At 45.1% G+C, this 15,348-nt stretch overlaps 1 protein-coding gene across 2 annotated transcripts in view; it reads right to left on the reverse strand.

The window, feature by feature from the left end:
* Positions 1-968: 968 nt before the first annotated feature.
* Positions 969-15,348, reverse strand: part of P2RY6 (pyrimidinergic receptor P2Y6) — a 107,253-nt gene continuing 92,873 nt past the window's right edge. Inside the window, exons 1-2 of one of the 2 annotated variants that reach the window (XM_072610933.1) lie at positions 9,954-10,070; positions 969-3,967 (exon numbers count right to left, since the gene is read on the reverse strand). In XM_072610933.1, the coding sequence (XP_072467034.1) occupies positions 2,918-3,910 (993 nt within the window). In that variant the 5' untranslated portion in view covers positions 3,911-3,967; positions 9,954-10,070 and the 3' untranslated portion in view covers positions 969-2,917. Of the gene's footprint in view, positions 3,968-9,953; positions 10,071-15,348 lie in introns of those variants that run through there. The other variant, XM_072610932.1, reaches the window with a different exon arrangement.

Genomic DNA, 15,348 nt, shown 5'->3' on the forward strand with positions numbered 1-15,348 from the left:
AAAGGTTTATGTAGGAGTTTCACATGTAAAGGGCAGGAGACAAGGCACTGTGGAATGCATTTGGGGGACAGCCATCCTAGTTAAGAGGAACAAGTTACACACTTTGTAGTTTGTCACAACTGGAAGAGACTGTAGGGGCCCTCTAGTCCTACCCCTGTCATTTGACAGAAGGGGAAGTGAAAGTAAGGCTTAGAGAATGGAAGACTCCCACCCAGGGTCCCACAGCAAAGTCAGGACCAGAGTTGGGACTCGCATCCTGCCTCCCAGGGGTCTTGTTTGTCCTTCATTCTCAAAGAGGACCATGACATCAGGGAGTTGATGCCATGACCTGCAAATGAATTGGATTTCAGTGAGGGTGGGCAGTCACTAGTCTCACTTCCCCAGGAGTATAGGTCTATTTTGGATATACTTCACTTCTACCTCAGGGGCAAGGGAAGTCTTTTTGGGAAGGGATTATGGGAGGCCTTCCCAGGGTACCCTAGATCAGACCACATAGACCTCGTGAGCTCTGCTCCCTTAAGTTCCTGGAGAAAGTAATGACTCTTAGGTCATGTCCTCTGGGGTGGGGGCACATATAGGTGCTTTATTTTACAAAAGAGGAAACTGAGGCCCAGAGAAGGGGCTGTGACTTTCCCAAGGTCATATAGGTGGATGGGAACCCAGGTTTTCTTACCCAGTGTCTGGTCTTCTTTTCATTCCATCTGGGATATGTGTGTGTGTGTGTGAAGTAAAGTTGAATTATTCTGATTTTTGAGGTGACAGGAACACTGTCCTAGCTATACTTTAGAATTCCCTCATTTGTCCTTTGGTGAGGGGAGAGGCAAGAGAAATAGTGATTACCCTGGAATGTGAAGGAAGTACCCCCAGAACTCCATGCTCTGATTCAAAAGAAATACTGAATTGGCTTCTATTAAACCCGAGATTATAATAATAACTATTTTTGGTAATGATGACAAAAACAACAATGATTGATGTTCATATGATGTTCATATATCATTACAATTGCTGACCACTTTACATACATCATTTCATTTCAGCCTCACGACAACCCTGTGAGGTATTACAGGTATTAACCACTTTACAGATGACAAAACTGAGGCTCAGAAAGTCAGACTTGGAGCCTGTTTGGCAATGGGGGGGGGAAGGTTGGGGGTCCTTGGGTTGTGGGTTCTAGGATTAGAGAAATTCAGCAAGCGGTGAAATTTGGAAGCCTTTCCTCATCTCCCTAGTTGTTAATGTCTCTCTCCAACCCCCACCTCCATTAATTTACGTTTACCTTTAATATATTTTGTATTGACATCCTTGTACACCTTATTTCCTTCCGATGGAAAGTCAGCTTTCCGGTCCCAGGAACTATTTATTTTGTCTTTCCCCTGTGTCTAGCATAGAGTCTGGGATATAGGAGGCATGTGAGCCTACTTGAATTGAGGTAAATGGAGAGCCCTGATCCAGAGGGGACCTTTGGCTGACCTAGAGAAGGAAGTAGCACCCTGGGAAGACAGTCTGAGTCAACAAGGGCCACATGCCAGGGCTGACTCCTTCAGAGGATCTTACCTGTCTCTGCCTCTCCTGGGAGTGAGTATAGAGCTCTGGGATTTCTAGACTCACCAAACTTTTGTTGAATGAATGGGTGAATGAGTTAATGAATGGAGGAAGGAATGAATGGATATTTGGAGAGCAAATAGCAGAGACTAAAAGTGTAGCAGCCTAGGTGGCATCTGCGTTGGGAGGATTGGGAGAGTGTGAATGAGAAAATGTGAGATGTCTCCATGCAACCCACAGGGCTAAATTCAGACTTCTTAGGCTGGAGATGAAGATTGGAACATCTATGTTCCAAATCCTACCTTCACTCTCCGTATTATTTCCCTCTGATCTCTTGCCCCGCACCCCCACCTCCAATCTCTGTCCTTGCCAGGCTGGGCCTCCCACCTTGGCTCACATCATTATCCTTCCAGAAAGGTCCTCCTACCTCTCCAAATCTCCCTCTGTCCTTCAAGGCCCTACTTAGGTGCCATCTCCTCATCTTCTACCCTTTCATACCTCCCTCCTTCCCTTGCTGCCTCCCGTAAATCTGAGTTCCATAAGGGGGAGTCACAACATCCACTCAGGATCATAGGATTTAGATTGAGAAGTAACTTTAGAGATCTTGTCATCATTATCATCACAATGATAGTTAACATTTATATGGTGCTTACTGTCAGTGCTACATCATTTACTATAATTAAGACGCCATCTACTCCTCCTCACAATAAGCCCATTTACCCCTCTTTTGTGTCTGCGGAAGCAGAGGCAGCCCAGTGAATAGGAGAGCCTTACCCAAGATCATACAATGACATGGTGGCTGGATTCACAGCCAGGTCCTCCTCTGAGTTCCCATCCAGGGCTGTCCTGCTTTTGGCCCCCAGCTCCCCACACAGTGTAAGTAAGTGCTCAATAAATAAGTGAAGAGTGTGGATCGATTTGGGGCTCAGCAGAGAGTCTGAGAATCATTTCAGATCCCAGAAAGATTCTTCTTGTTCCACTTGCTCCAGAAAGAGCCATCATGGTGGATAGCAGGGTGCCTAAAGAGCTTCATCATCCCATCTCTTCTTGGAATTATCCAATCCCCTCAGGGAAACAGAGGCCCAGAAAAGTGAAGTGATTGGCCCAAAGTCACACAGGAGAAAGAGGCAGAGGAATCAGGAACTGAACTCAGGATGTCTGACTCCTAATCTAATACTCTTTGCCACTTAACCCCATGCTCTCACGGACCACTGGGATCCTCAGTGGTCTCGGGCACATCTCTCACCTGGAGGAGGGAGTTACAGTTGTCTTAGGGTTCACTGCTGTCTGAAGGAGTTGTCCCTGGGGCAACGCAGGGGGACAACCTGGAGCTGATGCCTCTGGTGCCCACGACCCCATCATTGTCCTGCTGTGTTCAGTGTCCCCGTTTCCACTTAGTGCTTAGCTTGGACAATATCTTCTGGGGGTTCTGGCGGAACTTCTTCTGAGTAAAGTAGAAGAGGATGGGGTCGAGGACGCTGTTGGCACTGGCAAAGGGTCTTGTGCCTTTGTAGGCAGCCGCAAAGGCCTGCAGGACAGGGCAGGAAACCCCTGGCATCGATCGGACAGCCAGGTAGGCTGTCTTGGTAACATGAAACGGTAGGAAGCTGATGGCGAAGGCTGCTATCACCACCACAACCATCCGAGCTGCCTTCCCCCGCTTCTCGGCCACCGCTGGCCCCTCGGGGCCACCTTGCTGGCAGAGACGGCGCACGAGTGGCACGTAGCAAGCCAGCACAGCGCTGAAGGGTAACACGAAGCCAGTGAAGGTGAGGGTCATGCCATACGGCAGATAGTTGGCAGACAAGCTGGGGGGACTCAAATCATAGCAGACAGTGCGGTTCCGTTGGATCCCCGTCTGGGCAAAGGCGATTGTGGGCAAGCACTGGGCTGAGACAGCCAGCCACACGGCCCCACACACCAGCCAGGCTGAGCCACGGCCCCATCGTTTGTGCCAGGTGGACAGGGGGTGGCAAATGCCCAGGTAGCGCTGGAAGCTGATGCAAGCCAGGAAGAGGATGCTGCCGTGGAGGTTGGTGTAGAACTGAAAGCGGACCAGGCGGCAAGAGATGTCACCAAAGGGCCAGTGGTCGCCCTGGGAGTAGTTGTAGATGAGCAGAGGCAAGGAGCAGGTGTAGAGCAGGTCGGCCAAGGCCAGGTTCAGCATGTATATAGCCGTGCGAGTCAGTGCCTTTCGCGACAGCCAGATCTGCACGATGACGTAGGAGTTCAGGGGCAGGCCCAGAGCCAGCACCACCGAATACACCAAGGGCAGAAGCACATGCTTGAAATCCTCATGGAAGACACAGGAGGGAGGGGAGTTTGGGGAGTCAAGTGTCGTCGTGGTAGTCTCATTTCCCCGCTCCATATCCAGGGGACCTGATGTGGATCTGAAGGACCGGGCAGGACCAAGGGATTCCTAAACCTGGAGAAACACAAAGAGCAATGGGAAACTTACTAGAGACGCCGTCGAGGCGGGGCGATGGCGGCGAAGCCCTTCGGGTGGAGAGACTCGGGTTCTAGTACAGCCCTATCACTGCCTTGCTGCATGAACCAGGGCAGTTCTCTCCATCAGTTTGTTAAGGAGCATTTATTAAGCTCCTACTATGTGCCAGGCACTCACTGTGCTAAGTGCTAAAAAATATAAAGGAAAGGCAATCCCAGCCCTCAAGGAACTCAACGCCAATGGGAGGACAGGAAACAAGTCATGTATGCACAAGAGATATCCCAGATAAAATGAAGGCAATCAAAAGCGGGGAAGGCACTAGAGTAACCAGGGGTTGGGAAAGGCTTCAGTTTGTAGGTGGGATTTTAGGTGAGACTTGAAAGAAGCCAGGGAAAGCAGGAGGCGGAGATGATTGGGGAGAACATTCTCAGCTTGTGAAATGGTCAGAGCCAAGAGACGGAGTGTTTATTTGAGGTCAGTGTCACTGGATGACAGGAGGGGTGATGGTGGTGGTGGTGTAAGATGGGAGAAGATTGGAAATGCAGCAAGGGGTGTCATATTATGAAGAGCTTTGGATGCTAAACAGAGGATGCTGCATTTGATCCTGGAGGTCATAGGGAGCCACTAGAATTTGTTGAGGAGGGCAAGTGATAAGGTTAGCCCTGAGCTTCAGAAAACTCAGTTGGCCAGCTGGATGGAGGCTGGACTAGATAGAGGTACCAGTGAGTGGCAGGCTATTGGAACCCTCCAAACATCAGGTGATGTGTTAGAGGGAAGATGAGGAAGGAAAGATTGGACTTAGAGTCCCTTGAGTCCAAGATGGCCAGGGAGAGTGCTTCTGTTTGCAAGAGTGAACACCTCCAGTTGTCCTGAGCTATTCTGGCTACTGGACTTGACTTCACAGGAGAAAGTGAGGCAGGTGACTTTGCACAGACCTTCCTCACTTAAATTCAATTCACTGGCATGTCATGGCATCACCTCCCTGAAGTCATGATCCTCTTTGAGAACACAGGACAAACAGCAGCAGCAACAAGGATGAAGGAAGGCTTCCTGGCATGGGGAGGTGGCAGTTGAGCTTTGACTTGAAGAATAGGGGCTCATTCCCCAATTGATAAATGGTCAAAGGATATGAACAGGTGGTTTTCAGAGGAAGAAATTAAAGCTATCTATAATCACATGAAAAAATGCTCTAAATCACTATTGATTAGAGAGATGCAAATCAAAACAACTCTGAGGTACCACATCCCACCTCTCAGATTCGCTAACATGACAAAACAGGAAGATGATAAATGCTGGAGAAGATATGGGAGAGTTGGAACACTAATTCATTGTTAGTGGAGCTGTGAGCTGATATAACCATTCTGGAGACCAATTTGGAACTATGCTCAAAGATGTACATACCCTTTGACCCAGCAATATCACTTCTAGGACTGTATCCCACAGAAATCATAAAAATGGGAAAGGGTCTCACGTATACAAAAATATTTATAGCAGCTCTCTTTGTGGTGGTCGAGAACTGGAAATTGAGCAGATGCCCATCAATTGGGGAATGGTTGAACAAGCTGTGGTATATGAATGTAATGGAATACTGTTATGCTATAAGAAATGATGAGCAGGAGGACTTCAGAGAGGCCTGGAAGGACTTATATGAACTGATGTTGTGTGAAAGGAACAGAACCAGGAGAACATTGTACACAGTAACAACCACAGTGTGTGAGGAATTTTTTTCTGGTAGACTTAGCCCTTTACAGCAATGCAAGGGCCTAAAACATTCCCAATGGACTCTTGAGGCAAAATGCCATCCACATCCACAGAAAGAACTATGGAACTGGATCGCAGAATGAAGCAGACTATTTTCTCTTGTGTTATGTTTTCTTTTGTTTTGGTTTTTCTCATGGTTTCTCCCATTCATTTTAATTCTTCTATGCAGCATGACTAATGTGAAAATATGTTTAATAAGAATATATGTGTAGAACCCATATAAGGTTGCATGCCATCTCAGGAAGGGAGGGAGGAGGGAGAGGGAGAAAATCTAAGACTTATGAAAGTGATTGTATAAAACTGAAAACAAATAAATTGATAATAACAATTTAAAAAAGAAAACTAACAAAAAAAGAATAGGAGCTCAGAGGAACCCAGGGTCTAAGGACTGGCAGTGGACTCAGAGAGCATTCAGCTCCCTCTTCCCTTCCAGGGCAGTTAAATCCTGTACAAGAGGGGTTCTCAAACTAGGCTCTTCTCACCCCCAAAGCATTTATGGATAGATCTCAGGGGGGCTGTGAACTCAGGAAAAAAATACGCCTTTATTTTCACCAACCTTAATGGAAATTTAAGATTATTTTCAATTATTTAAAAATATAATTCTGAGAAAGGGACCCATAGACTGATTCTAACTGTTGGAGAGGTCCATGACATTAAAATGTTACAAATCTCTTCTCTGCAGCTTTTCTAACAAGGGAGTCACCTAAGTCTAGCTGAAAACCTTCCATGATGGAGAATATGCCTTCTCCAAAAGCAACAACTTTGGAAAAACTTTGTCATCAAGTTGAGCTGAAATCTGTCCCATGTCCCCAAGACCTTTCCCCACTTATCCTGTTCTTAGTCTCTGGGACCAAAGAGAATAAGCCTGCTCAGTCTGCCACATTTTGACAGGTATGAATGGGGAAGGAAAGGGTTATATCCTTTGACAAGGCCTTGAGTCAATCTTTTGAGACAAACAGTGGAGAGGTTAGAAAAGAAGGTACATTCCTGGAATCCAGCAAGGGATCTGGCTGACTGGTTCAGAAGATGTGGAAAAGGGCAGGAGGAGGTGAGACTGGAAAGGGAGTTTGAGGGGAGAGGAAGGAAGGTCTTAAGATGATCTGAGGAAGCCCCTTTCTCATCTTCACCCCCTCTTCCTTAGGGTGTGGGTGCCAGTAACCCCAAATCCACCAGGCCCTTTCCCATTAGTCCAGAAAGCTCAGCTAACAAAGAGCTCTTGTTACAGCCCATGTGACCTTAAAAAAAAAATTTAATCTTTCTTGACCTCAGTTTCCTCTTCTGTAAAAAGAGGACAAATTGATCGCCAAGCTTAAAAACCTGTGATCCCTTCTCTTCTTTCTCTTCTTCTTGCCTTCTCTCCCCTGGAGGGGGGTAGGGGAGAGGGAAGGGCTATCTGAGCTTTTCATGGGGAGCATATATCATGACGGGAAACAGTTTCCAAATGACTGTCATTGTTTCCATTGGACCACCTTGCCTCTTAGATATAAACAGGGCTGTCCCCATTTCTTAACCCCAGAGCCAGGTGACTCTGAATGGTTTTAAAATGAAAGCTGGGCTTTGTAAAGAGGGGGTGAGGTATGGGTGTAGTACATGGCATTTGCTGTTAGACGCATTTTTGTTTTGTTTTTTTACACCTTTTTTTCTCTTTTTTGATCACTGTTTCAGTTGGCTCCCTGGGTAAAGGAGGAAAAGGTCTCACTTGGGGAATGAAAGTGATATAAAAAGCAAAACCTGTCACTAAAAATGCGATTAACTTCCTCCCCCGCTAAAGCTTGCCAGAGGGAAGGGAAGAAAAAAGTGTTTATAAAGAGCCTACTATGTGCCAGGTACTATGCTCAGAACTTTTTACAAATAGTATCTCATAGGAAGTGGTTCATGACCCATTCCTATTTGGGATCATAGGAGAACAGATCTCTTGAGGAGGGGACCTCATGGGGGAATGGAGAAGTTGTGGAGGAGACATTGAGGAGCTGTCCACATTGGCTACTTATTATGTTTACTTGCTTCAGAGGGTCTATAATCTTGTGTATTGTTTTAAAATCTGTATATTCTCTTCTCCCTTGTGGACAACCCCTAGGGAATATACACTTTTATGGTCTGGGATGTGAGGAGAAAGCCTGGGAGGAAAAGACACAGTGGGAGGAGCAGGTACCACTTCCAGGGACTGTAGGAGGAAAGACAAGGTGATTGAAGGATGGAGCTGCTGTCAGCAGATGTCTGGGTCCAGGGAGACAGGTGACGTTAGGGCTCAGAAAGGTCTCAGGGGTTTGGGGCCCCATGCCAGAAGTTAAAGGATAGTGAGGCTTAGATTACAGCAACAAGGAATGAGTTCCCTATCGCTAGACGTCTTTAAGCTAAGCCCCAGATGGGACTTCTGAAGGAGAACACATGCTACCCAGGCCATAAATATGTAACTGTATATACAAACACATGGCAATGTTTACAAACATATAATATACACCCATCCTCACAACACACACACCTTCCACAATACACATATGTAGAAATATAATATGTAATGCATGTACATATGGTATGTATATACATATATAGATACACATACACATAGGTATACACACATACAATATATATACACACACACTTAGTTTGTACTAGAACTGTGATTTTATTAGCATAGGGACCTTCCAGTGTCGGAAATTCCCTATACCAATGCATGAATCTATAATTTAGAGTCTTAGAGTTGCCTGAGGAAATGAAAGATTAAATGATCTACCCAGAGTAAGAGGGAGCATGAGTCAGAAGTGGGATTTGAACCCAGAGCTCAAGTCTGATTCTTTATCCACTACACCACATTGCAACGTTCTCTCTCTCTCTCTCTATTTCTCTCTCTCTCTCTTCCTCTCTCTCTCTCTCTCTCTCTCTCTCTCTCTCTCTCTCTCTCTTTCTCTCTCTCTCTCCACACGCACACACACACACACACACACACACACACACGCATGCACTGCTGGACTCAATGAATCACAGTACATAGAGAGAAGATCTGAGTTGATCTTGCTTCTGACACATCCAAGGTATGACCCTGGACAAGTCAATGTAGTTTCTCCAGGGCCGCACTGCAGAGAACTCCGTTACAGAATCCTAACACCCAAAAAGGATGTGTATCTAGATTTCCAGTATCTCAGTACACAGTGACTACCCACAAATGTGGCAATGACTCAGGGCTACTTGTGAGACCCTGTCTCTAGAGCTGGCTCTTCTTCAGACTCGCTGTGTGAACTTGGGATTGCCCAACCACGCCTTGGTTTCCCTCTCTGTAGAGGGAAGAGGGGGGGATCCAGCTTTAACAGTCTGTGCTCTATATGACTAATAGCACTAGCATCTCATATTTAGAGTTGAAAGGGACCTTCCTTAGACACGATTGGATCCAACCCCATCATTTTCCGGGTGAGGAAACTAAGGACCAGAGAAGTTAAGTGATTTTTTCCCAGGTCCCACACAGCTAGAATATAACGGAAATAGGTTTCAAACCCAAGTCTCTTCAGATCCCAATGCTTTTAGCACAGAATCTTTAGGCTTACCCCACGCTTTACTCATGATTTCCCTGGGAAGCAGGCAGGGATGGAATGATAAGAACTGATCGATGCAGTTTACCTTAGAAGGGGGTTCCTCTCCTGTACGTAGGTCCTTCCATCAATGAAATGACAAGTCCAGACACCAGCGTCCACCTTCCTCCACTCCATCCCAAACCCCTTAATGTTATATAACACTTTAAAATTTGCAAAATGCTTTACACATATTCTCTTATTTGAGCTTTAAAACAACCTTGTGAAGTGATAATACCAAAGGTATTATTATTTCCATTTTGCTGATGAATAAAAATGAGGCTTAAAGATATTAAGTGACTTGCCCACTGGCTATCCAGTGTCAGAGGAAGGATTTGAACTTAGGTCTTCCTGACTTCAATCCCTGTACTCTTATCTGATCCATCACTTTGCCTCTTTTATTAAAATGATGAGGAAACACCCCTACTCAATGAGATTCAGTGGCTCCCTTTTACTTCTATTGTGACTTGCCAGAGTCACACTGGGAAGTCTGATTCTAAATCCATTACTATGTTGCTTCCCTGTTCTGTCTAGGATTATATACCCATGTGAGCCCCCATACAAATATAGTAATACACACATGATGTCCTAGCCCAAGCATGTACTACTTCAAGAGTACACTAGAAGATTAGGTTCCTTACCTTTGACCTTTGAGGGCTCAGCTCTGCTCCCCTTCTGCTCTGAGATCTTTCAAGGTTCTGCCCCCTGGAAACATCCGCCCTCAGCCTGCCTCGGACTATCCTCACCCAGCTGCCTGATCAATTTTCTTCTCTCCTCCCTAATCCAACTTTGCTGGCTGAAATAGCCTAGCATGTGGCCTTCTCCCCTCCTCCCCTCTTCCTCACCCACGCCCCCATCCAGCCTCAACACCATGCCAAGGCCATGGCCGGAAACCAGTCTCAGGAAGTACTCGACTCAGAGCCTGGGGAGTCAGAGAGAAAAGACTCATTCCCAGAAAAATCATCTTTTTCTGCCCACCCCCCCCATAAGACTTGAGGTACATATGGTAGAGGGCAGGCTCAAACCTACTGGCAAGAGTCCCCACTTTAGTCCTCCCCCTTCTGCTCAAACAACAGCTTCCCTTCTCTGAATTTCAGTTTCCTTATCTGTCAAATGGGCAAGCAAAATGCTTTGAGGTTCTTTTAATAGAGGTCCCAAGACTGGCAGCTGTTGGTCCCATGGGCTCTTCCGCTTTCCAGTGTTGGCAGGGGCTTAGCTAAGAAAGGGCTGGAAAGAGAGTCTCAAAAAATTCAGTTCTATTCAATTTGTAGAATTAGAGGATTTCTAGCACCCAGGGCCTTCAGAGCTCATCTAGCCCAAACCCTCATTTTACAGATAATAATAATAATGATAGCCAGCACTTACCTAGTACTTTCGGGTTTGAAATCTGCTTATGTGTCTATTATATGATGTGATCCTCAGAACAACCTGATGAAGTGCGTGAAGATTTTACAGTTGGGGAAACTGAGGCCCAGAAAAAGGAAGGAATGGGATCTAAGGTCACACAGGTAGTAAGTGGAGGAGCCAGGAGAGGAGGCCAGGTTTTGGCTTGCTTTTTTTAACCCTAAATTTAGTGTTCTTTATATGTGTGCGTGTAATTTTTATTACTAAGGACCCAATCTAGTGTCTAGTCCTTTGGAGAAAGTCTAGGCCATCCTCAGTTACTCTGAAACTCATCTGGACCTTTACTCTCTCGAGTTCTCACCACAAACACCACCTAGTCCCTCTTTCTCAAGAAAATGTGGTATACCGACCCAGTGGTTAGAGGTCTCCCAGTCGGAGAAAAGCTCCCTCCCTTGTGGTCAAGCCCAGGAAGAAAGATTAGAGTTTCAGCTCTTCCTTCCAGATTTCTCACAACAGCCTCCTGTGAGCTTTGACTCTGATTCTGGGGCATTGGGGAAGGCTTCCAGGCACATCGATTAGACCAAGATCAGCAAAAGGTCAAAGGATGTGGGCTCCATTGACTCACTCATACTTACACTCATCGCTCATCCATCTATCCATTTATTTACATCTGCTTGCTCATTTGCTTATTCATTTCATTCACTCATTCATCATTCCTTCACTTCATTCACCCTTCATACATTCATTTTTTCCACTCATTTATTCCTTCACTCATTCCTTCATTTGCTCATTCATTCATGCATTCAATTAATATTTCAGCTCCTATATGCTGAGAGCCCTGTGCTAAGTTACTGGGTGAGAGAGATGAAATGGATAAGTAGCTCACAGTCTGGCCTGTGGGATGCTAAATACTCCAGTGTCTACCAAGCACCTGGTTAGCCAGTCTATACTCCTAGCCCTGTGTGTCTAGACCTGAGACAAGCTCTAGTGTGGGCAGGAGGGGGAGCTCCCTGTCTCTTTCATGTCCTGAAATGAATGGGCTGTATGTTGGTGACTGAAGGTTGGAAATTGTTTTCTGGGGGGTGAGAACGCAAAGGAATCATGGAACTTGTTACATTTCCCCTTTCTCTGATTCGTCTTAAAAAGGCAACACTGAGCAGTGAGCAGAAAGAGCCCTGGACTTCAGGTCAGAAAGGTCTTCATTTGGGTCCTGGTTCCATCATGACCCTGGGCAAATGACCTTGACCAAATGCCTTTCCCTCTCTAACTTTTATTTTCCTCATCTTTAAAATGGGGACAAAAGCATATGCTGTCCCTCCATCGAAGGGCTGTTGTGAGACTCCAGTGAGATAATTAATGCAATGTGCTTTGTAATTATAAAGTCCTCCAATGGTGAATATAATGAGGACCATAAATTTAAAGCTAGATGGGAATCTCAGAGGTCACACAGTGGAGAGAAGTGTCAAACTCAAGGCTAGATGGACTCTCCTTAGAGCATCTAACCAGATGAAAATGTCCTTGGGAAATGCTTAATAAAAGAAATAAAAATGCAATGCAACATACATAATGTTAATTTGTGATTTTCTAAGTCATTATGTGGCCAGCAAACGTTTTCATTTTGCAGGTGAAGAGACTGAGGGCCAGATTGGCCAAGTGACTTGTGACTTGCCTAGAACATAAGACCAAGAACTTGGAATCCATTTGCATCCCACAACTTCCTCCTCTACTCTGACTCTTGACCTCCCTTTGCTTCTTTTAATTCCCAACTAAAATCCCACCTTCCTAACCCTCTTAATTCTAATGCGTTCCTTCTCTAAATTATTTCTTATTTATCCCGTAGATGGCTTGCTTTGTATATATTCCTTTGATTGTTGCCTCTCCATTGGATTATAAGCTCCTTGAAAGCAGAGTATCTCCTCCTGCTCTTCTTCCTTCCAGGGTCAAGCTAGTAAGTGTCAAGTGTCTGAGGCTGAATTTGAACTCAGGTCCTCCTGACTCCAGGGTGGATTCTCTAGCTGCCCCATTTTTGCTTCTTTTTGTATTCCCAGCTCTTAGCAGTGTCTGAAATGGAATAGGTACTTAGTAAATGTTGATTGCATTGAATTGAAGGTCAACATTTTTTCTACTCTTATGTCTAGAGTGGTTTTGAATTTAAAAGTATTTTCCCCACAGCAAATCCTGTAGCTTGATTATCACTGTTTAGAGAAACCATTTTAGAGAAGAGAAATAACTTTTCCAAGGTCACAGCTAGTAAGCAGCAGTCAGGACTCTCTAGAGTCCAGTGATCTAGGTCAGGCAACCTAGGCAGTGCTATAGTGTACAGATTGCTGGGTCTGGAGTTAGGAGGACCTAAGTTCAAATTCAGCCTCAGATTCTTCCCAACTGTGTGACCCTGGGAAAGTCACTTCACCTCTGTCTACCTCAGTTTATTTACATGTAAAATGGGGCTAAAAATAGCACCTACCTTGTTTGGTTATTGTGAGGTCAAATGAAATAATAAAGTGCTTTGTAAGCCTCAAAGTGTTATCTAAATGCTAGCTATTATTATGATCTCAAGCTTTTTTTGGTTGTACACACCAGATTGGTTAAAGAAAATGGAGCAGGTAAGACCAATATATGTGGATTTATTTATTTGTACACTCTTCATGTACTCTTCATGTCATGGAGCTCACGCATAAGACAGGAATGTAAAATGGGAGAGAGAAAAATGAAATATTTGATCCTAGAGACAATAGGAAGCCAGTGGGGTTTAATGAGTAGAGGAGTGACAGGGTCAGACCAATGCTTTAGGAAAGTCACCTGAGCAGCTGTGTGGAGGATGGGTTGGAGAGTGAAGAGATTTGAGGCAGGGTGACCAGTTAGACTTGCAATAATTCTAGGTGAGAGATGATGAATGGGGTATATGTGGGGCAGGGGGAAGAGGTGACTGAGTAAGTAGAAAGATAGGAGTGGATAGGAAAGTGTTGGGGAAGTACAATGGACGAGATTTGACAGCTGAATGGATTGGGACAGGATGCAAAAGAGTAAAGATGACATGGAAATTTACAAAAATGGGTGCATGGAAGGGTGATGAATTCTTGGCTTAAACATAGGGAAGTTTGGAAAAAGGATGGGCTTTGGGGAAAAGATAATGTAGAGATCCATGGTGAAGACTGAAACCCATCCACACTTCAGTTCCTTCTCCTGTATGACTCACTCTGTCCTACCGAAAAAGACTGGGGTGGAGGTGAACTTTGTGGGCTACTGCTATTGACTATATAATCGCTAATGTCCCTGTGTGGTCCTAGGCAAGTCACTTAACCACTGCCTGCCTCAGTTTCCTCAACTATAAAATGGGATCATAATATCACCTTCCCAGTATCTTTGTAAAAGAAGCAAATGCGATAATACTTAGCACAGTTCCGGGCGTATAGCATGTGCTTAATAAATGCTTCTTCTCTTCCCCCCCTCCCTTTTTTTCCTGTTCTGGCAGGTGACAACATGGAACAATAGAGAGAACTCTGTCTCTGAGGTCAGAGCACTGGTTTTGGATGCCTTCTTGGATGCTTACCAGCTGTGTGACTTTAAGCAAGTCTTTTAACCTCCATGGGCCTTGATTTCTTCCTTTGTAAAATGAGGGATTCGAACTAAGCTCTGAAGTCCTTCCCAGTTCTAGATCTGTGATTTGATATTTTATGTTCTTTGTTGTTGTTTTCAAGTCATGTTTGACTTTTTATGACCCTATTTAGGATTTTTTTTTTTTGGTAAAGATACTGGAGTGGTTTGTCATTCCTTCTCCAGCTCATTTTACAGATGAGGAAACTGAGGCAAACAGAGTTAAGTGACTTGCCCAGTGTCACACAGCTTGTAAGTGTCTGAGGCCAGATTTAAACTCAGGAAGATGAGGCCCTGCACTCTATCTGCTGCACCACCTAGCTACTCCTAGGTTCCTTCTAGTTCTGACATCCTGAAGTTCCTTCTAGTTCTGAGATTCTACATCTTATCTATAATATTGATTTTAAAATTTCCACATACTCCTGCTGCCAGAACGTGACCAAAGCAGAGATTTAATGATTCTGGGACTAGTCCACTAGGTGTCACTAGTTGTAAATTGAAGATGCCTAGACATCTCAGAACAAGGCTGAGAGTTTTATCCCATTTCATATTCCCCCAGGGATCAGGGCCACGGGGTTTTCATGAGTTGGAAATGTTTCAGAATGACTTCGATTTGACCCCACAACTCAGCAAGGAGCCAATGAACCACAGATGCCAAGAGTGTCAGGGTTTATCTAGTCCAAGCGTTTCATTTTACATATGGGGAAACTGAGGCCCAGAGAGGGGAAGGGATTTGCCTAAGGTCACATAATGAGTTGCTGAGAGAGCCTAGACTAGGTTTTCAAAGCCATAATTCCTGTCTAGGATTTTTTCCCCCTCTTATTCTAGGCTGCATCTTGGTAATCTGAAAAGACTGTAGATTTAGGGGTGAGATTGAGAAGGCTCTTAATGATGGTTGGGTCTCTCTCTATGCCTGCTGTTCTCATGACAGTGAAGGCAGCTAAGAACCCAGCTGCCTGGGTTTAAAAGCTACCTTCCTGCCCCCATCGCTATCATCAACCATGCAGCCCAAGACAGATTTCAAATCCTCTTCCAGTGACTCCTTCCTGAGCAGAATAAGTCAGATTTGTTGGTGCTGTCCACCCAGTGCTCTACCCT

Source organism: Notamacropus eugenii, chromosome 5 (genome assembly GCF_028372415.1).
Source record: "Notamacropus eugenii isolate mMacEug1 chromosome 5, mMacEug1.pri_v2, whole genome shotgun sequence".
NCBI classification, from domain to species: Eukaryota; Metazoa; Chordata; class Mammalia; order Diprotodontia; family Macropodidae; genus Notamacropus; species Notamacropus eugenii.